We start from the raw sequence: 24,338 nt of genomic DNA on the forward strand, positions 1-24,338 counted from the left end.
ATATAAAAATGCCAATGCTTAGTGTGTTCATTATATAGATAATGAAATATTTTACTTCAGAGGACAGAGAATTTTGAAGATATTTTCAATAAACTTTCACTAAAGCTTCTGCAGCTCGTTCTGGTCTCGTGTACCATGATTTTGGGAAGAACAGTCCCAAAGGAACTGTTTAGGAAACATTATATCTTCGGGAGCCGAAGGCTAAGGAGTAAACCCTACACAAATCTGGACCATAGCTGCCAAGTTATCCCTTATTTTAAGGGATTTTCCCTTATGCTGAATAGGCTTCCTCGCGAGAAAAGGGAAAACTTGGCAGCTATGATCTGGACTGGAGTCCCTCAGGCGGTTGTATGGTGCCGTTTACAACCCCTTCTGACAACTCCTGCAGCCCAACTGGCGCCTCGCTCTGCTTTCCTTTGAACCACATCTGCAAGGACAAAAGAGGGAGTCTTGTCATCTGGGAAGTCCCTGGAGAGGTCACTTTGGTACTGCTAAAACAATTGACTTTTTACCTTACCCCCTGAGGGGCACTCCATTGCTTCTCGAGACAGACAAATGCCAACATTAAAAAGCTATTTGAAAGAATTTTATTTCATTCACACACAAAAATCTGATTATGATAAACGTTTTCAGACAATGGGTGACACGTTTCTTGATCTAATTTTAATGTTATTATTTGTCCACTTTAATGTATTATTATATACATACTGTACCGGGATACATTTACTCAGTGTTAGTTACAGTACCATCAATATAACATTTTCAGATAATTTTCTTTCATGCTGTAAGTTTTATATCCATATTCCACAATTGTCCCCATGCTTCCATATCTATATTATAGCCAATATCTATTGTCCAATGTATCATTGAGGAATTTACTTGCTCATCCTTTGTTTCCCATTCCAATAACCTTACACATTTTAGACAGCAGTTTTACATTACATTCCAACAGATCTCTCTCCAGTTATGATATCTGTTCCCCAAACCCTCGTATCCTATCTTTCTTAAATACTTGGTTCAGATGATGATATGGTATCCATGTTGTTAAAGTTCCTGATAATTCCTTAAATTATTTTAATTGATATTTTCCTCTCTCTTGTTTTAATAAATTTTGAAAAGTTGTCCACCCTTCTTTCATATCCTTTTTATTTACTACTAGCTGGCCCTGCCATGTGTTGCTGTGGCTAATCCCTGTGACTGCCCCCACCCTGTGCCAAATCCCTGTGATTCCCCCCACCCTGTCCTGACCCATGACGTATCATGTCCCCTCTTCTCCCCACCCCCGGCTCATCCCTGTGAATGATCCCACCGTGTCCTGACCTATCCCATCCCCTGGCCCCCCCAACCCCCACCCAGGTGAGTCAGTACCTCAATTCGGCCTAGTCTGTAAAGGCTTCGGCCTAGTATGTAAACGGTAGCCGAGGTGCTGTTGAGAGGGAAGGTTCTATAGGTGTAGTACCAGTGTAGCCGCCGCTAGAGGGCGCTGGTTTGCAACCTGGTTCTTTTCCCAGCATGCACTTTCATCTGATTTGTGAGTTCTGGAACACGTGGTTTTTTGGGTTTTGCCTGGCCCAGGTGCAACATCTGTCTATGCAAACGGTATGGGGTTGATCTCATATTCACATGTGGCATTGTGTCAAAATTTGAACGTAATCGGTCAAGCGGTTTTGGTGAAAAGTGGATACTATCGGACATGGGCAGTTTACATCTTTATATATATATAGCCTACTAGCTGGCCCTGCCACACATTGCTGTGGCTAATCCCTGTGACTGCCCCCACCCTTGATGTATCACGCCCCCTCTTCCCCCCACCCCCGGCTCATCCCTGTGACTGGCCCCGTGTCCTGACCTATCCTGTCCCCTCCGCCCCCCAACCCCCACCCCGGCGAGTCAGTACCTCCATTTGGCCTAGTCTGTAAAGGCTTCGGCCTAGTATGTAAACGGGAGCCAAGGTGCTGTTGAGAGGGAAGGTTTTATAGGTGTAGTACCAGTGTAGCTGCTGCTAGTTTGCAACCTGGTTCTTTTCCCAGAATGCATTTTTGTCTGAGTGGTGTGTTTCGGGGTTTTTACGTGGCACAGGTGTGACATCTGTCTTTGAAAATTGTATGGGCTTGCTCTCATATTCGCATGCGGCATTGTGTCAAAATTTGAACGCAATCGGTTAAGCAGTTTTGGTGAAACGTGGATACTAGGGTGATGACTTTTTCATTTTTCCCCCCTCAAAAATTATTTCCTGTAGCACAAATGGATGAACTTTTGCCTATTAATGACTAAAATGAGGTATATTCCATTGAAATATTTTAAAAGGTTACGCACAAACAATTTTTAATTTTTTTGTATGCCGTTTTACCATTTCATAAAATTGTATTAACAATCTATATATATAAAAATGTAATATACTGTAGATAGCTTCCAACTCTTATAAAACTGCAGGTTATTACAATGTTCTTATCTGTTTATAGTTTATTTGTTTATATTCAATATACCATTTACATTCTTTCATAAAAAGTTGGTTATCTTGATTTATTAATTTTCCAGTAAGATTTGCCATTTCTGTATATTCTATAAGTTTTTGTATCCATTCTTCTTTCGCTGGGACGTATTCTTCTTCCCATTTTTGGGCAAGTAACTTTCTTGCCACTGTAGATGCACCCATCCTCACAACTGTTGGAAAAAAGAACCCCCAGGAATAAAAACATGATCAAATATTTGTATTACAAACTTTATTTGGAATTGTGGGAAAGGGGGAACTGGGCGTGGGAGGGGGGCATAAGAGCTGGTCTCTAGCTGCTGGTCTCACTGCTGCCGCTGCCTGGAACAAAAAAGAAGAGAAAAGATTCTTAATATTTAATTTATTATTATATTCATAACCCATCCTTCTGCTCCCACCCCCCCGCCCCGCAGCCAGATTTTCTCTGGCCAGGGGCATCTTGCCCATAGGAGCTAGTGGCGCTGGGCACCACAGCGCCAAGTTCTGGAGGGCGCCAAGGAAGAGGCAAGGCTCGATGCAGCGCCTCCCAGCAACAGCTCTCTGCCCTCCGCCATGCCACGCTCCTGCCCACCGGGAGGGAAATGGGGGTGGGGTGCCGGAGGGTTTTTTGCACCACAGCCCTGTCTCTGGCCTCCCTGTTCCTGATGAAGAAAGATCAACACTCACCCTCCACGTTGGTATCAGTGGACTCCATCCCCTGGTCGAATGGTCTTACAAAAATTTCTCTGATCTTCAACACCTCCTCCTTCCCATCTTTCATTACTTTTACTTCTTCCTTCCATTCATCCACCTCCTCCTCACCGACCAGGGGATGTATCTTGGGCAAACGGCAGCAGGAGACCAGCAACCCGCGGAGCCTTCTCAGACTTCGTAACCTAGGAAAGAAGAGGGGGGGGGGAATTAGGAAATGGGTTCTAGATACGTATCTCTGTGCTGAATTTGGGGCATCTGGCAGGTAACCCTACCCTCCATTTCTAAATCTTGAGGGAACATGAAAGAAGCAGAATGCAGAAAGAAATCCTACTTACACTTGCGACGAAGAGAGTCTCTCCATTGCCTCACGGAACATTGCCTCGCGTTCTGTCCTCCTAAAAAGGCAACGCATTTTGGGGTTCGTTTTTCTCCTCTCACTTGCTATCTTCTCACTTGCTATCCTCAAATGGTTGCTCTTCCCAAAGTTCTCAGCCAAGTCACTCAGCAGGGAGACGTGTCACAATGGAGGACATGACCCCGTTACTTCAGCTATCTTGCTTAGTAACTGGCATTGTTCCCCTTAACATTCACTTCTCAAATATATCTTTCAGTGGGTTAAGCGGTTTATTCAATTTATTTAGAAAAGATCTGGCTTCATCCAGCACGGTGCACTCCTGGACAGGACAGGAAACACCTTGCAAACACCCGCCCTTTTCAACATGGCGGGGTTGAAACAATCCCACCGCTGCCAATCCTCCCTTCTCTATTACTAACAGTGTGCTGAAGGAATTCAGTTATTGTTCAAACAACCCACTATTCCTTCTTTCTCCCAAATGAACTCCGTGTTTTTATAAGGGTTTGCTAGTACATAGAGTACAGTTCCAGCTTTCCAAATAACGTGGCTCTGTATCCTTAAAAACTCCAGGCAAATGTTTCAGGAACAATATTGTGCCCTCAGTAAGGTTTCCCTCTCAACTCAGGTTCACCTCAGCAGCGGTTGCCTCAGCCCTTTAGCCACTGCAAGGCACTCTTTCCCTCCACTTGCCTCCCCTGTGCGTGACTTTGAGATGCAAACTCTCCACCTGCTCCTCAGGCTTAGTTTTATCTCCCCTCTTCAGTCACTACCCTTTTGAGTTTAGATACGTTGCTGGAATAAGGAGGAACATCCAATTTGACACAACATAGATGAAAGCTTTATTTAACTGGAGAACATGGTTTCATTTGTTTAAACTCTTAGTTCATCATCTTCTTTTCATATAACACAGACTTGTTAATACACCTCCTGCATCCCTCTCTAACACTTTACTCCCAACTGCCGACTCCCAACTGCCATTTACAATCCCATCAAGCTCCGCCTCCCAAGGAACACCTGCCTATACTGGGAGTGATAGATTAACCCATGATGAACTGGAATCATCATCAGGCACTATTCCGCCACAGTGCCCTCCAGACGTTTTGGACTACTACATCGTGCTGGTTCCCACACAGATTGTTGTTGTTGTTTAGTCGTTTAGTCGTGTCTGACTCTTTGTGATCCCATGGACCAGAGCACGCCAGGCACTCCTGTCTTCCACTGCTTCCCGCAGTTTGGTCAAACTCATGTTCGTAGCTTCGAGAACACTGTCCAACCATCTCGTCCTCTGTTGTCCCCTTCTCCTTGTATCCTCAATCTTTCCCAACATCAGGGTCTTTCCCCAGGGAGTCTTCTCTTCTCATGAGGTGGCCAAAGTATTGGAGCCTCAGCTTCAGGATCTGTCCTTCCAGTGAGCACTCAGGGCTGATTTCCTTCAGAATGGATAGGTTTGATCTTCTTGCAGTCCATGGGACTCTCAAGAGTCTCCTCCAGCACCATAATTCAAAAGCATCAATTCTTTGGGGATCAGCCTTCTTTATGGTCCAGCTCTCACTTCCATACATCACTACTGGGAAAACCATAGCTTTAACTATACGGACCTTTGTCGGCAAAGTGATGTCTCTGCTTTTATTTATTTATTTATTTATTTATTTATTTATTTAGGTTTGTCATTGCTTTTCTCCCAAGATATCCCAAAATATAATTGGCCAGTTTGGGGAAGGGGAATCTTTGGAGATGGTTTAGAGCACACATTCAGGTAAATCCTCCAAGATGGAAGGGCCCTTGTAGGGTCATCCTATGGCATGTGGGAAAGCTTTTCACGTGAAGTGGATGCAGGGCCCAGCCCACCTGTGCAATGCCTTCTTGAAGATGTCCCCACCGACAGTGTCAATGAGCACATCAGCCCCAATGTTCTCAGTCAGCTTCTTCACTTCTTCTCTCAGGCTGCCGCTGCTGTAATTCACACTTTGGAGAGCCCCTTTCTGGAGAGCCAGATCGTATTTGCTGTCACTACCTGCTGCTGCTATCACTTGCAATCACAGAAGATACACACACACACAAAGATTGCCTTCCAGCTGCTGCGGCAGGTAAACCCTTTGCATTTGCCATTGCTCTTGAATGAAGTGTGAGTTTAAAGAGCATGACAGCAGCCACTCAGAAGGAAAATAAAATAAAACTAGGCATAATTGCATGAATCCAAGAAAGGGGAGGAGATTCCTCCTTTCCCCTGCAGCCCGGGGAGTTGTAGAACCATCCATAATGGCATCTGAGTCTAAAGACCAGCTGTAGTTCACCCCCTCCTGATGAACATGGATGGGGGCTTAAAGGTAAAGGTAAAGGGACCCCTGACCATTAGGTCCAGTCGTGACCGACTCTGGGGTTGCGCGCTCATCTCGCATTATTGGCCGAGGGAGCCGGCGTATAGCTTCCAGGTCATGTGGCCAGCATGACAAAGCCGCTTCTGGCAAACCAGAGCAGCACATGGAAACGCCGTTTACCTTCCCGCTTTAGCGGTTCCTATTTATCTACTTGCATTTTGACGTGCTTTCGAACTGCTAGGTTGGCAGGAGCTGGGACCGAGCAACGGGAGCTCACCCCGTCACAGGGATTCGAACCGCCGACCTTCTGATCAGCAAGCCCTAGGCTCAGTGGTTTAACCACAGCGCCACCTGGGTCCCTCTGGATGGGGGCTTAGGTAAAGGTAAAGGGACCCCTGACCATTATGGTAGGTCCAGTCATGACTGACTCTGGGGTTGCGACACTCATCTCGCTCTATTGGCCGAGGGAGCCAGCGTACAGCTTCCAGGTCATGTGGCCAGCATGACTAAGCCGCTTCTGGCGAACCAGAGCAACACACGAAAACGCCGTTTACCTTCCCACTGTAGCGGTTCCTATTTATCGACTTGCACTTTTGGCGTGCTTTTGAACTGCTAGGTTGGCAGGAGCTGGGACCGAGAAACGGGAGCTCACCCCGTTGCGGGGATTCGAACTGCCGACCTCCTGATCAGCAAGCCCAAGGCTCTGTGGTTTAACTCACAGCGCCACCTGCGTCCCAGACAGGGGCCTACCTTTGCCTTAAGAACATTGGTTGTGACATCCACAGTGGGAAGTCCAGTGGCACCAGGGGCTGCTGTCACTGTCACAAAATATGTTCCATATTTTCCCGTCTATAAGACGCCCCCATGTAAAGACAACCCCCTATTTTGGAGGACTCAGATTTAAGAAAATGGCCTCAGCACTATCCGTGTATAGTGTATAGCCCCCTAATTTTTGACATAATTTATTACGAAAAAAACCTAGTCTTATACACGGGAAAATATGGTAATTTCCCTGCAGCTGAAGCAGTCCTGGCTGTCTTCAAATACATGTGGATTAGAAGAACACACACAGCAAATGGGCCAAGTGGTAACAGATATGGCCAAACACATAAAGATGTTGCCACTTTTTTCATCAGAAGATTGGCCAGAAGATTAACTAACCTCAGTTGCTAAATTCGGGATACAACACGGCTCAGTGCTGTTGAAAATGTCGTGATGAGAATTCCCAGAAATGCCAGCCCAAAGGAGCACAGGGAACCCCTTCCCACACATCTGGAGAAGTGAGGTAGCTTCGGCAGCTATTTTTATGGATTAGATGCTGCAATCCTAACGAACGATGCTTTTGGGGCTTGTTTTCACTTCTCTTTTGATCTGCAATGTACTCCTCTGCCAGAGCTTTGGTATTGGCCACACCAATTACATGATCCCCCTAGTCCCAAAGCCATCAATGGAAAGCTATCAACACATGAGATAAAGCGATCCCCTACCATTCCTCCCCGCAAAACAATAAAACATCGAGACATGTTGAAAACAGCGCTCTTGACCTGACAGCAGCAACTTTGCAAGCATTTCGCCAATCCCCCTGGCTCTAATCCAAATAGCAAACTGGGATATGGGAGCTAACAGGGTCTGTGCAAGCAGCACCATCCAGGGCAGCAACTGGGCCCCTGAACTATTTGATACCTTTGCCTTGCACGACTCCATGTCTCTGCTTCTGGCCCCCTTAAGTGCGACAGAACCCTAAGAGCAAGTCTGCCCCGACTAAACTGTTGCACAGATATTATTTATTTAATGTAGAATCATAGAATCGTAGAGTTGGAAGAGACCACAAGGGCCATCCAGTCCAACCCCCTGCCAAGCAGGAAACACCATCAAAGCATTCTTGACATATGCCTGTCAAGCCTCTGCTTAAAGACCTCCAAAGAAGGAGACTCCACCACACTCCTTGGTAGCAAATTCCACTGCCGAACAGCTCTTACTGTCAGGAAGTTCTTCCTAATGTTTAGGTGGAATCTTCTTTCTTGTAGTTTGAATCCATTGCTCCGTGTCCGCTTCTCTGGAGCAGCAGAAAACAACCTTTCTCCCTCCTCTATATGACATCCTCTATATGACATCCTTTTGTAAGGCTAATATTGCTTAATGTAATGAAATTTGTTAAGCTGTTTCCCCCCCAAAAAAACAATTTTAAAGAACAGCATTCGATAAACTTTCCTTTAAAAAAAACCTAGATTAAAAATGTGGTTAGAGTATTGGACCTTGATTCATTCTGGTGAATTGATTTCCATTCCAGACATGGGACAAATAAGGAAACAGTCATTTCTGCCAGAATTCTATGACACCTCCAGCCCCAATGAATTCCTCTTACCTCCTTTAGGCTGTTGACAGTCTCACCAGTCTCCATCACATCCCCAGAAAACGCCATTACTAAAAAGAGAACATCAGGTATAATGTTTGCTGCCTATATTATCTGTTGCTTCTGCACCTACTGTGAGCTTCATTCAATGGACTGAACATACAGAATACAGATGCTAACAATGAATAACAAAGGTGAAATAATCCCTCTTTCCTGACTGTATTTTCCTGCCTCCCAGTATCGCAAATTATAACACACACATATGCTTGGGCATATCACAAAATACTGTACACAACTTTAATAGAAATCAGTGCTGAGGAATGACCAGAAGATGTCACTACAAGCACAATAAAGAGAACACTGAAAAAAGTTGTTGTTTTTCCGAAAATGGAAGGAAAGGTTAATCCCACTCCTCCCAGAGCACGTTGGTGGGGGCTGAAGCACAAGGAAACAAATCAAGTAATGTGCATCAGGTAAAAACATCCTTCCCCTCTCTCTGCTGTATAGCATAAAAATGGGATAAGCTGCTTATGTATACATAGCCACGTCTTGCCTTTGCTGATAATAGTTGGTTTCTCTGCCCTAAGAGCAAGGGGGAGAAAAATCCCGGTTCAAGTCTCACCTCAGCCATTGACCTCACAAGATGGCCACAGGGAAGCCACCATTATCTCAGCACCTGCCCTCCCCCCCCAACTTGTGTCCCCCCCCTGCAATTTGGAGGGTGAAAATGGTGCGTTATTTTACAGAGCTTTCATAAGGGTTGTTGAGATAAGGCCTGCAGTGGTTGCAGCCCCTCTCTGGAAGAAAAATGGTGTTCCATAGAAGTCAGGGGGCATATATTTGGTTTCTCCCTCCATTTTCATACCCTCCATATTGTCACCTAATGTCAGGGTGCTGTCAGCGGCTCCCGGCTGGTGGCCCAGGAAAGTATAAAGACAAGGAAAAGTTTCTTGCTGTCCTTTTTTATTTCAGTCTTTACAGAGAGAGGCTATAGAACCCAGCCTCTTGGATAATAATAATAATAATTTATTATTTATACCCCGTCCATCTGGCTGGGTTTCCCCAGCCACTCTGGGCAGCTTCCAACAGAAAAATAAAACACAGTAATCTATTAAACATTAAATGCCTCCCTGAACAGGGCTGCCTTCAGATGTCTTCTAAAAGTCTGGTAGTTGTTTCCCTCTTTGACATCTGTTGGGAGGGCGTTCCACAGGGCAGGCGCCACCACCGAGAAGGCCCTCTGCCTAGTTCTCTGCAACTTGGCTCCTCGCAACGAGGGAACCGTCAGAAGGCCCTCGGTGCTGGACCTCAGTGTCCGGGCAGAATGGCGTTGTCCCGAGTGAATTTCCACACCCACTCCGTCTCTCCCTCATTTGTCATTCTCATCCTCTCCTCTATGGGTGCTGTCTTTCCTGAGTCTAGTTGGGCTGCCTAAAACATTCTTGTACACTTTCCTAATCACCGGTGATCACAGATGAGTAAGAATCATTTATTTATTTATTTATTTAGGGATTAATTACAGAGCTCTGCAAGCAGTGTAGTAATAACTTTGTAAATTTTAAAAAACCCAGCTAAAATCCATAAACCAGTAGAATGGACATAAAAATAGAATCATTACAAACAAAGGTAACATTTAAAAAACTATTAAAACCTGGGTAGACTGGGGAGGGAATAGCATTTTAGCAGGCATTAAAAGCAACATAGCAAGGGCACCTGTAATGCCAATAGGCAGGGAGTTTTACAGCAGAAGTGCTGACACTTTAAACTAAGGTACAACTCCTCACCTGTTGTCTTTGTCCATGGAGTTTTCTTGGCAGGGATACTGGAGTGGCTTGCCAGTTCCTTCTCCAGGTGGATCACGTTTAGTCAAAACTCTCCACTATGACCTGTGAGCGATTTTACTTTCTTGGGCTCCTTGATCACTGCAGATGGTGACAGCAGTCACGAAATTAAAAGACGCCTGCTTCTTGGGAGAAAAGCAATGACAAACCTAGACAGCATCTTAAAAAGCAGAGACATCACCTTGCCAACAAAGGTCCGTATAGTTAAAGCTATGGTTTTCCCAGTAGTGATGTATGGAAGTGAGAGCTGGACCATAAAGAAGGCTGATTGCCGAAGAATTGATGCTTTTGAATTATGGTGCTGGAGGAGACTCTTGAGAGTCCCATGGACTGCAAGAAGATCAAACCTATCCATTCTTAAGGAAATCAGCCCTGAGCGCTCCCTGGAAGGACAGATTGTGAAGCTGAGGCTCCAATACTTTGGCCACCTCATGAGAAGAGAAGAATCCTTGGAAAAGACTCTGGTGTTGGGAAAGATTGAGGGCACTAGGAGAAGGGGACGACAGAGGATGAGATGGTTGGACAGTGTTCTCGAAGCTACCAACATGAGTTTGACCAAACTGCGGGAGGCAGTGGAAGACAGGAGTGCCTGGCGTGCTATGGTCCATGGGGTCACGAAGAGTCGGACACGACTAAACGACTAAACAACAACACAACTCCTCACCAACGGACATTACGTGGCACTTGTAAAAGTGCAAGTTAGGCAGATTGAAGCGATCAAATCAGCATGTATGGGGCATGGCCATCCCTTAAATGGAACTGGTCCCAAGCTGTTAAAGGCTTTATATATGTACCCATATTAGAACCTTTAATTTCACCCAGTAACAAAACAGCAGTCAGTGCAGATCCAGCCGGCAAATGTTTCTAACCCAAAAATGAGGTGGTTCTTTAAATCTTTTTGGGTTACTTATGTACCACAAACGATCCATAGAGGTTGTTGGTCTCATAAAAAAAGGAGTATTGTTGGCTAGTAACTTTTGTCATCTTACTTGCAAGGCTGGCTCATATCTCACTGACTTCTTTTAAGCAATATAACAAATTCAGGACTGGAGTTTCTGCAACTGAAGAAAAGCTGACTAAGATCTGTCCAAACATTCCTGCAAGCCCTAAAAAAAGATTTCACAGCTCCCATAGGGAGCATGTTGTACTGCTTGAAGTTATCATTGTTCCATTCTGGCTAAATATGTAAGCGAATAAAGCGCTAAAATTGGGTGAGCAGCAATCACAAGACTGGGGCAGCAACGTCATATTGCATCCCCAGCGCAAACAAACAGCATTTTTGTTCAAGAAATAAGTACAGATCTTTGCCACCACTACTGCTGCAGCTACTCACTGTCATGGAGTCTGTTCATCCTGTGAATGCTGACTAAGAAATAAGTCATTTCAAGTTCAATAGGGCTTACTTGTGTGCATGGGACTGCAGCCTCAATGACTTTTCCCCCCTGCCTTTCAGCAAGAGTCGTTATTTTATTTTATTTTACCCTCCCCTGCTCCCATACCAGCTTAATCAGCAGGCTTAGCAGGAGATAGTACTTGTCTCCATGCTGAGAAAAAGCAAAAAGTGCCATCGGCTGATTCCTATGAATCAACCATCAATGGGAGACACAAGGAAAGGGCAGTCTTTGTCTGTTTCTGGTTAGTTGGCAGGCCTACTTCATAGTTGCATTGGTCCAAAATTTTTATCTGACTAGGGCACTCTCTTAGGATGCTATTAGGATGTTTCTTACACTCTGTGTGTAACCTAAACCTCCTCTCCTGTGTTTCTTCTTCTGACTTCATTATTTCATGCCCTCTCCTAAGCTGCTGGCAGTTGCCCCTGGAGGTACATAATGACCTAGAAAGTGTGTGTTTTTTGTGGGAGAAAGGGAAGCGTTGAATTAAAATTGTTGTAGAAAATATTGCTTTAAAATCCGGTGGTTTGTGGTGGTGGTGGTGGTTTTCTCATTTCTCCATCTGCTCACTCACTGGCCTGGGTTTGCACATCACGATGAACCGGAGTACAACTTGCCATCACGACTCCTTAACCAAGACCTGTAACTATAAGGAAAACATTGGCTACACATTGTGGCCATGGAGGAGAGACCCTAACTATGATTCCAGGTTTGGACAATACGCTAGACCAAACCAAAAAAGCCAGGGGTGGGGCAGCAATGCAGCTCTAATCTCCTCCTCAGGAACCAGCACTGCCATGGTTTGGCTTACCCTGGTGTGGGACACAACCAGTCCCTCTCTGACATGCACAAACATACTACAGTGGTACCTCGGTTTATGAACACAATTGGTTCCGGAACTCTGTTCAAAAACTGAAGCGTTCATAAACTGAAGCGAACTTTCCCATTGAAAGTAATGGAAAGTGGATTAATCTGTTCCAGGCGGTCCGTGGAGTACTTAAACTGAAGCGTTCATAAACTGAAGCGAACTTTTCCATTGAAAGTAATGGAAAGTGAATTAATCCGTTCCAGATGGGTCTGCGGCGTTCGTAAACCGAACATTCGTAAACCGAGATGTTCATAAACCGAGGTTCCACTGTATTTAATATTCACTCATTTCATGCTATATTGATTTTCAGCCAGCCATTAGCAAAATGTTATCTTTCCACAGGGCTAATATTACAGCACTAACTCACAACACGGGTGCTGTTTCAGCTGTTCAAGGTTCAAAGCACTATTACGGATGAGTGACTGCCCTTTGGACGGTTTGTAATCAGAGTTCCACAGGTAGAGAACTCACAACCACAGGGTGAAGGGTACTCCTGTTATTGCAGGAGTGAGGAAACCATGGCAACGATGATCTTTTCCTCACCCTTGCATGATACGAAAAGCCCTGGGCCACACGAGAGGAGCCTGCATGGCAGCATCTCCCCAAACCAGTGCTAACCCTTAGGAAACTGTGCCAGTACTTTTATGGGTCATCACTGGCACATCCAGGGACCCAGGTGGTGCTGTGGGTTAAACCACTGGGCCTAGGGCTTGCTGATCAGAAGGTCGGCGGTTCGAATCCCTGTGACGGGGTGAGCTCCCGTTGCTTGGTCCCAGCTCCTGCCAACCTAGCAGTTCGAAAGCACGTCAAAATGCAAGTAGATAAATAGGAACCGCTACAGCGGGAAGGTAAATGGCGTTTCCATGTGCTGCTCTGGTTTGACAGAAGCGGCTTTGTCATGCTGGCCACATGACCTGGAGGCTATACGCCGCCTCCCTCGGCCAATAATGCGAGATGAGCGCGCAACCCCAGAGTCGGTCACGACTGGACCTAATGGTCAGGGGTCCCTTTACCTTACTGGCACATCCAGAGTTTCCCACAGCAGTGCAGAAGGACTGGATGTTTGAACAAGCATCAGCCGGGGAGATTGTAAATGACTTTACAGAAGAGGAGGAAGATCTATCAGTCCTGGACAATATAACTGAACTTTAAAAAGAGGAGGAAGAAGTATGGAATGTTGTTCCCCCAGTGGGAGAGGGGGAACAAGACTCATGTTCGATTCAAGGAGTCCCCACCCAAAGAAGAACCGGCATGGAATAATGTCCTCCCAGTGAGAGAGGAAGGGCAGGATCCATGCTGGGGCCTGAGCTTAACTGGGGGGGGGGATTGAGATAGGGATGAAAAGTGGAAACATAGCTGGATGGTACTGTGCTACAGTTAGAAAATTGGGGGGGCAGCAGGGGACAAAGAAGGGAGAGTGGTGGGTAGGTGGCAAAAGAGTGGGAATAGGGCAAAAGAGTGGAAATAGGGTTATTTTCTGATTGATTAAGATGGTCCGAAACTGGAACGTTTTATGGAGTTGGTTGATACATCTGGGAGATCCGGAGTCCAGGGGAAGGGGGGTAGAATTAGATAAATGTGGTTAAAGGTTATTATGATAGAAGAAATAATATTTGAATGTATGGAAAAAAATTGGGGTATAAATTGTGAGGCTAAGGGAAGAATTAGAGATGGATGGGAAAATAAATTTATATTTGGATTAATTAATGAATTATAGGTTGAGGATAGTTGATGTTTTTTTTCTTTGTGTAGATTAGAATTGGTTGTGAAATAATGGAATAATTGTGTTAGAATGATTTAAGATTATAAAGGAAAATTGCTTAATTTAGATTTAATAAATGGACCCAGTGGGGGGGGGGGAATCGAGGAAGTCCACAATGTCAAGTTAATGTAAGAATGGATGTGTTTTTTCTTTTTCTTTTTTATTATGTTTTCTTTTTGCTTTGTTGTTTTTGTTTTTGTGTTGAAATGTTTGAAAATCAATAAATATTATTTTTTTGTGGGGGGGGGGGGGACCAGAAGGACTGGATGTTGCCGCAGTAGCTCAGATGCTGACAAGGCTAGATGAGGATCAGGCCTCAGCTGGAGAAACACAGCAGCTCAGGAAAATTTATACAGCTGCAATACTTATAAAGCTTTATTCATCTTAGCAAGGTTTAGAAGCCCACACTATACTGGGAAACATCAACACCTCTTCCCAACAAGTTTTTTTCTTCTTCTCCATACAGAGACTTGCATAATTCCACTCAGTGATCCCATCACTTGAAAGAAGATCTGGACCCATATCACACAGGCCTAAACTGACCACTGTATCAGACCCTCACAATTCACCCCCCTCAAACCTCTAAGGTCTGTGAGTTGCCAACTGAAAGTCCAGCACTTTCCCCAAATACCCAGGGATGTGCATGCTTTAGCCATGCAGAATAATCTCATAGTGTGTTGGCAGTGAAAATGCTCTCACTGCAGCAACAGCCCAATTTACAGTCCAATTTTGAAAACCACGTAAAACAATCTGGATTTTTAGCTCACACAAAGCCCATCAAATGGTAAAAACTTAGAACATATAAACAACACACATACTTGTTTATTTTGAACTGCAAGAAAAAGCACTGTCTGATATTCTCAGCTGCAAGATGCTTTTCCATTTTGTGGGATGCAAACGAGTATTCAGTGGTGCTTCACAGGGCAGCCAATTTTGGTTTATCCTTGTCAAGAGTGACGATCTGAGTTTGGTAGGTTTGCACCACATGCTTCCCAGCTACAGGGGCACTTTTGTAAGATGTTTTCGCAAAGATCAAAGTGTGCAAATAATGAGTGTTTTTTGGGCAGAAGGTAGCTCAAGGTCGGGGAGAGGGTGATGAGTGTGGTGTGGTGCCTGGTGCCTGGTGGGGGCTCAATGTGGGTGCAGTGGTCAGTCTCTAGGAGATTTGAAGTAAATCAGCAAACATTTCAGACTCTGACCTAATAATACCAACAAAACAATATCCCTCCCAGTTATGCTGCTGAAACGAAGAAGGGTAGGTACATGGAGTGGATTTTCATGGCTGAAGAACCATCGGCCTCAGTCAGTTCTAGTACTTACAGCTAAATAATACTGAGCCCAGGAACTTCTTCTGTCCTTTGCATCAGGCTCGGCTTGGTGGATGTCAAGGTTGTAGTAGGAAAACAAACAAAGTGGATCTCAGAAGCCTGAAGTCTGCCCACCCCTGGTGTATACAATTGATTGTGCAGTGACACCAGAGTTTGTGATCTCGCTACAGAGCAAGCCCTCCACACAATACATCTAACCCAACAATCTCCACAGGGATTCCAGCTCTGGGGTTAGACCAGGGCAGGCATAGGCAAACTTGGCCCTCCAGATGTTTTGGGACTACAACTCCCATCATCCCTGACCACTGGTCCTGCTACCTAGGGATGATGGGAGTTGTAGTCCCAAAAAATCTGGAGGGCCAAGTTTGCCTGTGCCTGGACCAGGGAGGGTATGTTACTTATTTAATAAGAGACTTATCTGAAATAAAAAGGCTTTGGTCTTCTCTTTGTACCTTCAGAAACAGTTCTCACGGATTTACTATTTCCACATAGTAAATCAAGTCTACAAATGCCTGCTCACCTGGGCTGGGAGCTAATAACATCAAAGCAACTAGGCAAGCGAATCTTTCCACACCCAAGAAGAAAAGACTCTTCCATACCCAGTTCCCTTGTTCAGGCTATCTCTGCAGCAGCCTATGGGTGGGCCAGTATCTATTTGTGCGGGCTAGCAAATTCTTTGGCCTGTTTTCAAGGCTGCTGTAAAACCACTTCCTTTGACGCAAACGCACTCTCATCTATTGTAGGATTGCCACCCCTAGGGAGGCCAGCTGGGAAACTTACACAACTCTATCACATTTTTTTCGCCCAGAGAACTTGCTTAAAGCAGTCGGTGATTGTGGGATAACAAATCTGTTTCTCGTTTCAGCATCTGATAAGAGGCTTGAGGAAAGCTGAAAACGAACAGAACCCGAGACTATTAGCAGGGGTGGGTGGGAAGCAGAGTTGCCTGAGAAAGCAGAGAATGGCTCTGAACAGAGATCAATATCCTGTTTAAATAGGGCGAATGCCTTTTACCCCACAAGTGGAGGTTCCAGATAATAACCCTACATCTATACAAGCTCTTTTCACCTGAGCCCTCTTCACCTGAACAACTTGCCAAAGTACCTGCAAGAAAAACCCTCTAAATGCCTCAAGCCTTGCCGCTCCTTTACCTCATGTGGTTGCAGTGAAGAAGACGGGATCCCCCTGACAACCAGAGGCTTTTTCAGCTCAGTGCAAAGCGCTGCTTGGTAGGTCCTCTGGGGCTGCGGGGGGGGGGGGCAAGGCTGCTCAGAGAGACAGGATCCAGCAGTTCTCGGCCAAAAGCATTCCTCTTGCAACACGAGAATGGGTACCAATGTCACAATGTCATCCCGCATCCCACCTGGCTCACTCCGCATCCACAATACAATATAAACACCATTAATGTATCCAACGTTTGTTAGCACATAAACACTCCCACTTTCAAGTTTGGCAAATGTCAATGGCCTAACACAGATGCAACGGTCGCTATCTCTAAATTGTGGTAAGGGGAGTCCCTTCCACAATGCCTACAGAATCCTCCTCGTTCCTTTCCCTGGTTGGGGTTAACTATGGTACGATGTCGCACATGAATTGTTATTAGCCATAGTTAGCTTGAACCAGGGTTTGCAAACCAGTTTCTAACCCTGATTTAAATGACACCCATAGCAGTGAAGACACTGCTCAGTTAAAGCTCATCTCAGAAAGGGTAGGGAGCGTCTGCACAGCTAGGCAAGGATGGAAGAAAGTCCATGGCATAGGATCTCCTGATCAGGTTTAAATCTCTAGTAATTTGTACAATTGTTGTTGTTGTTGTTGTTGTTGTTGTTGTTGTTGTTGTTGTTATATGTCACCTTTCCTCCTAGGAGCTCAGGGCAGCAAAGACAGTTCTCTTTCTCCCCACAACCCTGTGAGGTCAGTCAGACTGAGAGGCAATGAGTGGTCCAAGGTCACCCAGTGAGCTCCGTGGCAAGGCGGGGGTTTGAACCCGGCTCTCGCATATTGCATATCCTAGTCCAGCACTTGAACCACTACACCGCAATGACTCTCAGCGTTTGCTTAGCACAGGGTATCCCACATAGCGTGTGGCCCAGTCAAGTGCCTATATCAGGCTTCATGGTGAAGTCCAGAAATAAACAGTAAATTGCAAGAACTCGGGCCAGGAGGAAGATGAATTTCAAGTAACTCTTCAAAAGGTTTTATTTATGTAATGATGAATTCAAATAGGAATCAATTCCAGTATGATAGTGAGGCAAATAAAAATAAATTCCAGTGAAAAAATCCCAGGACAAGGCCCTGTTTCGACAATTCTTCATCAGCAATGTTTAATGGTCAGAGTGTACCAAGTATGTTTGCCTTCCTATTTTAATTCACCATGACATAAATAAAACCTTTTGAAGACTTACTTGAAATTCATCTTCCTCCTGACCCGAGTTCTTGCAATTTACTGTTTATATCAGGCTTCAGTCACATGTTCCAGAAACAATTCAAAAGCTTCCAAAGTTCTGTATCACAAAAAGATATTTGGGAGCAGAGCATTACTAAGACACTACCCAAATGTTGTTTTATTTATTGTTGTAACCCACCTACCGTGTTTCTCATATTATAAGACATGTCTTATATTTATTTTTTCCTCAAAAAAACACACTATGGCTTATTTTCAAGGGATGTCTTATTTTTTTCCTCCTCCTGCTGCTGCGGCCGGCATTGCTGCTGCGCCTATCACTATGTCTTATTTTCGGGGTATGGCTTATATTCCTTGAATGCTTAAAAATCCTGCTATGGCTTATTTTATGGGTATGTCTTAAAATATGAGAAACAGGGTAGGGACCTTAGTGTGAAGGGTGGATAATAAACTGTAATAAAAGTAATAGTAATAATAAATAATTAGTGCCCCCTCTAGGCATAGCTAGATGGAATCACTGGCCTCTGATCTATGAGAAAATCTCATCCTAGATCTTTCCTTTGCATAACTTGTCTTACTCTTAGTTTGGATAATATTTAGCCCTCCTTCCAGCTATCAGAAAATATATATCGCTGCACAAAGCCTTGTCCTCTACACACCAGCAAATACATTGCCTGGAAAACTGGTGCAACAGACATAACACGGCTTCTCCCTCTGGCATGCATAGCTTTTGCAAGGGTCAGTCGCTAACATCTTCTCTATTCTCTTTGGCCAGTATTTTCTTCAGACACTATAATGGGGGCTAGGACAACCCATTCCACTAGGTGGTCACGCTGCCTACTACTATAGAATCATGGAATTGTACAGTTGGAAGGGACCACAGGGGTCATCCAGCCCAAGCCCCTGCAATGCAAGAACCTTTTGCCCATTGTGGGGCCCTGAAATTAAGTGCCTACTGAGCGCTTTTAGAGCGGCTGACTGCCTGACTGCATTCTGAAGAGAGATGAGAGGGCCCTTAGTTGTAGTGGGGATGACTCCCTTCCGTTACATTGTGCACGCACCAAATGAATGGGAAGAGAAGCAGGTGGCAAGGCCTCCAAATAATGATGATCACAAAGCCCCCAAGCCAACCTGGGGGCACACGGGGACAGGAGGGGGAGGAGCCTTGTTGGACCAACAGCGAACGTCCTTGAATGGGTTTCTGCTAGTGGGACTTGCTTGTGGAGAGCCAGAGTGGTCTAGGGGTTTAGAGCAGGCATCCCCAAACTTCAGCCCTCCAAATGTTTAGCTCCCCCAAAGCGGAGCAAGTTGAGCGCCTGCCCGATGGGCAGATTCCTGGTGCTGCTTCACGGATCGGACAGAGCCTTGCTCTCCTTTCACATCAGAAGCCTCCCGTTCCCCGACGGGGAGAGGAGGAAAGGTCTCCTGGAAGCGCTTCTTTCTCCCTCTCACCCCCAGGACACCGCCTACCCAGCCTTGCAAATATGGGTGCCAAGCAGTTCTGGATTTCCCTATAAACTAAAAAAATAAATAAAGGGAAAAAACTGGACGTACATTTCCAAAATATAAGATAAAAAACAAATAAAATAAAACCTACATAGAGCAACAGTGTTTTGTGTTGTGTAGGCTACTTGTTATATGCAAATAGCTTTAGATACCTATTAGGTCCATAAAATACCATTTGTATTCAACACACACAAAAAGCGACAATTTGCTGTGGACAAAGGACAGCTGGACATATAAAGGGCCCTGGTGCCAAGGAGCGATCTTTCTGGATCCCCCCCCCCGCTCCCTCTCTCATCCAAGAGCTGTGCTCTAGATCCGGCTGTTGTCACCCCTAACTTTTAAAAATGCAAATAAATGGGGTCCTATTCACAGATCTCCCGCATAATCCAGATTTTGCAATGGTACGGAGAGATTAGTAGAAGGATCGCAAGGCCACCTCCGGCAGGAGGATTCCGGTGGGGACTTTGCAATGTCAAAGTGAGGCATATTCAAGCACCCAAATACGTCGTCACCCACCCACGTTTGCTAGGCGTGTGTACTTGGTAGGGGAAGTTAAGGTTTGATGAGGATGCGGGGCAGGGCCTTCTCCGTGGGTGCTCCCAGACTCTGTAATTCCATCCCGCGAGAAGCCAGACTGGCTCCCTCCTTGTCTTTCTGCCAGCAGGTGAATACTGTATCTTCTTTGCTTTGGGGAACTGATTGCTTCTAATGAAAGGACTGTGCCCTTTATTTTAAAATTTGTAATCTGTTTGGTTTTTTAATAGATCTTTTATATTTACATATAGTTTTAATTATATTAATGTTTAATTGCTTTTTTAATTATTACCCCCCCCCCGTTCCTATTTTACCTGTGAGCTGCCTTGAGTCCTTGTCAAGGAATAAGGCCAGGTATGTATTAATGAATAAAAGAATAAAAATAGTTGGTGTGTCATGTACATTTGTTACATAAGACAACCACTTCTGACATTCCTTATCTTGTGAACTACAGTACCCTGTGATCTTCAGATAAAGGGCAGTATACAAATGTAATAAATAATAATAATAATAATTCTATTAGGCTCTTTCCAGATGGTGCCACCTGATATCACAGGATAATTTACAGCTAAAGCATATAATAAATGAAGACACATTACGTTGATCTGGGCTATTTTACTTGGACTTCTATTTTACTTAGAAGGCAGAGATCTCTTCCAGCCCTGATACATGAGATCCCTTTAAAATGGAGAGGCAGAGACTGCGGCAGGGCTCCCGTGTCTGTATGCAAAGCATGTGGCAGAGAAGCTGAGAAATCCTAGTCAATTAAATCCCCCCCAATGGAAGCAGTCCCTGAATTGCCCACAGTCTGCAAGGAGGCGGTGGAATAAAATTGTTATTGCCTGAAAATGCTGATACAGTACTTGAAGTCAGCAGGATGTACAACATGCATATCTGAAAGCAAGACTCGTATGTGAATCTATCATTTTTTCAGTTATCTGAGATCATCGAATGAAGGGTGGTATATAAATTTAATAAATAAATAAAAATAAGCAACTTACCTGACTGGGGAGAGCTACGAGAGAGTTTGAGGGGTACATTTTCAAACGGGTTCGTATCCTCCCAAGAAGGATAGCTAATTTATGATGCTATTATAAGCCCTTCCTACTTTGGTCTGTCTGTATGGAGAGCTTTCTGAAAATAAACGGCAGTTCTTCATGTAGCAACTTTATTTTCAAATAAAACGTATTGTTCATTTGCGCCCACCACCACCAAAAAAGGGTAGATTAAGGATTTATGGCAAGGCCAGGATTCAGGGGTGTTTCTAGATCAGGGGTCAGCAAACTTTTTCAGCAGGGGGCCGGTCCACTGTCCCTCAGACTTTGTGGGGGGCCGGACTATTGTTTTGGGTGTGTGTGTGTGCCTATTCCCCACAAATAACCCAGAGATGCATTTTAAATAAAAGGACACATTCTACTCATGTAAAAACATGCTGATTCGTGGGCCGGATTTAGAAGGCAATTGGGCCAGATCCAGCCCCTGGGCCTTAGTTTGCCTACCCATGTTCTAGATCAGGCATAGGCAAACCGCGGCCCTCCAGATGTTTTGGGACTACAACTCCCATCATCCCTAGCTAAGAGAACCAGTGGTCAAGGATGATGGGAGTTGTAGTCCCAAAACATCTGGAGGGCTGAGTTTGCCTATGCCTGATCTAGATACTGAGCGTGCAAGGCTGTGGCACACATTTGCATAACATTTACGTACACTACTTTATATGTGAATATTCCTCGGGGCAAATTAAGGGGGTGGGTGGGTGGGGTCTCACTAGCGCCACATTTTTGCAGTGCACCCAGCTCTGCCTTGTAAGCAAATCCTTTTTTTAAAAAAAGTGTTTTTAAAAGTAAATCTAGAGCCTAATACAAAAGACCCAAGACAAAGCACCTCCTAACCATATTCCTGCTGAGATTATTTTGTTCCTTGAAACTATGGAATTTGACAGGTGGGTGCTGTTCTTCAGCAGAAGTGTCCCGTCACTAAGGTGGCCTTGGAAAGCCATTAGGTGGGGTGAGGCTGCTGCTGCCCAAGATGTTGCCCCCCCCAAGCACCCTGCATGCCCTCCTATCTGTGCCACCAGCGTTGACTGCGATAAGCCCAGACTCTGAATGAAGGGCCCTGCCCACCTTTCCCTGCATAAAGTATAAGTAACGACAGGGAGGAATGAGAACATTAGCACAGGGAAAGTGAGCACCAAGTGCTGCGCCTGCAAGTTCTCACAAGTTAAACTGTTGTTTATGGCCGGCCAGTGCCAAATCTCGGCCCCTTTAGCATAGAGAATCCCAGCTCCAGAATCACAAGCATGGAGAAAATAAGCACCCTGATTCTCAACTCACTTAAGCTGGATATAAGATGACTGGGACTGAATTAGCTCAAGTCAAAGGTTCCAACTCGATGGATGAGGCTATAAAGCAGCAGCCCTGAAGAGTGGAGAATTTATAAAAGCTACAAATACAGCAGTATTACCGGTAATAAAGGCACACTACTCTCCTGAAGAAATAAGATTATAGTTGCTGACACACTCAAGCAAAGTTGTCCAGTGTGGTGACCCTCCCATGCTTTTAGACTGCTACCCCCGAGGACCGGCAAGGCAAGACTTGCCTTTGCAGAAGCCATGCTGATTCTTCCTTAACAGAACCAATTCTTCTATCAGTTTGAGATAAAGCATCCTCTTGATAAGAATGTTTTTCTGTGAACTGCCCTGAGACCTCAGGGTATAGCGTGGTATATAAATTCAATAAATAATCAAATAACATGTTGTTAAGCGCAGCCGACCTAGCCAGACATGGCACTTTCCAAACCATGTTTCTTGTGTGTCCTGGCTCAGGCTCAGCCAGGACTCAAAATGGGAGCCCTTCTGGTCTATATGCTTGAGGCCTCTGGGTGGAAGAAGAGGCAGCAGCATCTCCCCAAGTCCCAGCATAGATCTACAGTACCACAGCCATGAAAACCCACTGATTCATCTTCTTGACCAACCCAGGATATAAATGCTTCCAGGCCAAGCATGAGCAGCAGTCAAACTTTTGGCTTGTTTGCTGGGCTGCTTAGCCTTGCTTTGGGTATTTCTGAATGATCTGCTTCTCTCTTCCTCCTGGCGCACTGCTCTCCCAATCTACCAACGTCCCAAATCGCTTGCTTGCTCTATTGCTTGCTGCCTGCTGTACTGTACTGCTTCTAGCCTCGCTTTGGACAGACTTTGATTTTCAGTATGATTTTCAGTTTCATACATTTCAATTATTTTGCAATCAATTTAACATTTCAAAACTGCTTCCTTCCCCCTCTTTCTGCAGTTTCTTAAATTTGGTTTTGAGATTTCCTGCATCTAATATATATACTGGGCATGTGGGTTACTATCCACTTTTCTCCGAAACCGCTTCACCGATTCTGTTCAAATTTGAACACAACGTCCAAAGCGAATGTCTGAAGGCTCTTATAAGGTTTTCAAAGACAGGTGCCACACCTCCGCCAGGTGAAACCCAAAAAAACCCTGTTCCAGAATGCACCACTCAGCCAAAAGTGCATGCTGGGAAAAGAACCAGGTTGCAAACCAGCGCCCTCTAGCGGCGGCTACACTGGTACTACACCTATAGAACCTTCCCTCTCAGCAGCACCTCAGCTGCCATTTACATACTAGGCTGAAGCCTTTACAGACTAGGCCGAATGGAGGTACTGACTCGCCTGGGTGGGGGTTGGGGGGAGGAGGGGACGGGATAGGTCAGGACATGGTGGGGCCAGTCACAGGGATGACCCGGGGGTGGGGGGGAAGAGGGGGCGTGATACGTCATGGGACGGGACAGGTTGGGGGGAATCACAGGGAAAAGCTGGGGTGGGGGGAGCGGGATACATCATGGATCGACACAGGCTGGTGGCAGTCACAGGGATTAGCCAAAGCAACGTGTGGCAGGGCCAGCTAGTACTCTTATAAAACTGTAGTCCTGCCCTGTTGTTATCTGTTTAGAGCTTGTTTGAAAATATTCAAGAAACTATTTCTAGTCTTTTATAAAAAGTTTATCTTGATTTCTTATTTTTCCGGTAAGTTTCACTGTTTCTGCATATTCCTTAAGTTTTTGTATCTGTTCTTCTTTCGCTGGGGCTTCTTCTTCTTTCCATTTTTGGGCAAAATTGGACAGACTTCATAGGACCACTTCAGAAGGAGAAGTACAGTCATACCTCGGTTTAAGTACGCTTCGGTTTGAGTACTCTCAGTTTAAGTACTCTGCGGAACTGTCTGCAACGGATTAATCCACTTTCCATTACTTTCAATGGGAAAGTTCGCTTCAGGTTAAGTACGCTTCAGGTTAAGTACAGACTTCCGGAACTAATTGTGTACTTAAACCGAGGTACCACTGTATTACCGTAGTTCACTGAGTCAACTAATGGGCCAATCAACATTCAGGTGCTATCTAGAGAGAAGGAAGGGCAGGTCTAGACTTTGGCCTGCAATTGATTCTGCTTCTGCATGGACCCTATTGTGGGTCACAGCATTTCCACTCCTCCCAG

At 45.1% G+C, this 24,338-nt stretch overlaps 1 protein-coding gene and 1 long non-coding RNA gene across 2 annotated transcripts in view; both read right to left on the reverse strand.

Annotated features, from left to right (window-relative positions):
- Positions 1-2,706: 2,706 nt before the first annotated feature.
- On the reverse strand, positions 2,707-3,366 carry LOC148684965 (uncharacterized). Its single transcript, XR_015950937.1, has 2 exons — positions 3,158-3,366; positions 2,707-2,812 (listed from the first exon to the last, which is right to left on the reverse strand). It is a non-coding gene; the product is annotated as an uncharacterized LOC148684965 (long non-coding RNA).
- Positions 3,367-5,356: 1,990 nt separating this feature from the next.
- Positions 5,357-24,338, reverse strand: part of LOC118089158 (protein Cryzl2-like) — a 29,144-nt gene continuing 10,162 nt past the window's right edge. The window contains 7 exon segments of the mRNA XM_088673576.1: positions 5,357-5,568; positions 6,598-6,675; positions 7,217-7,286; positions 8,223-8,281; positions 16,125-16,134; positions 16,552-16,653; positions 16,656-16,712. Of these exon segments, the coding sequence (XP_088529702.1) occupies positions 5,357-5,568; positions 6,598-6,675; positions 7,217-7,286; positions 8,223-8,281; positions 16,125-16,134; positions 16,552-16,653; positions 16,656-16,712 (588 nt within the window).

Source organism: Zootoca vivipara, chromosome 7 (genome assembly GCF_965207765.1).
Source record: "Zootoca vivipara chromosome 7, rZooViv2.hap1.1, whole genome shotgun sequence".
Taxonomy (NCBI): Eukaryota; Metazoa; Chordata; class Lepidosauria; order Squamata; family Lacertidae; genus Zootoca; species Zootoca vivipara.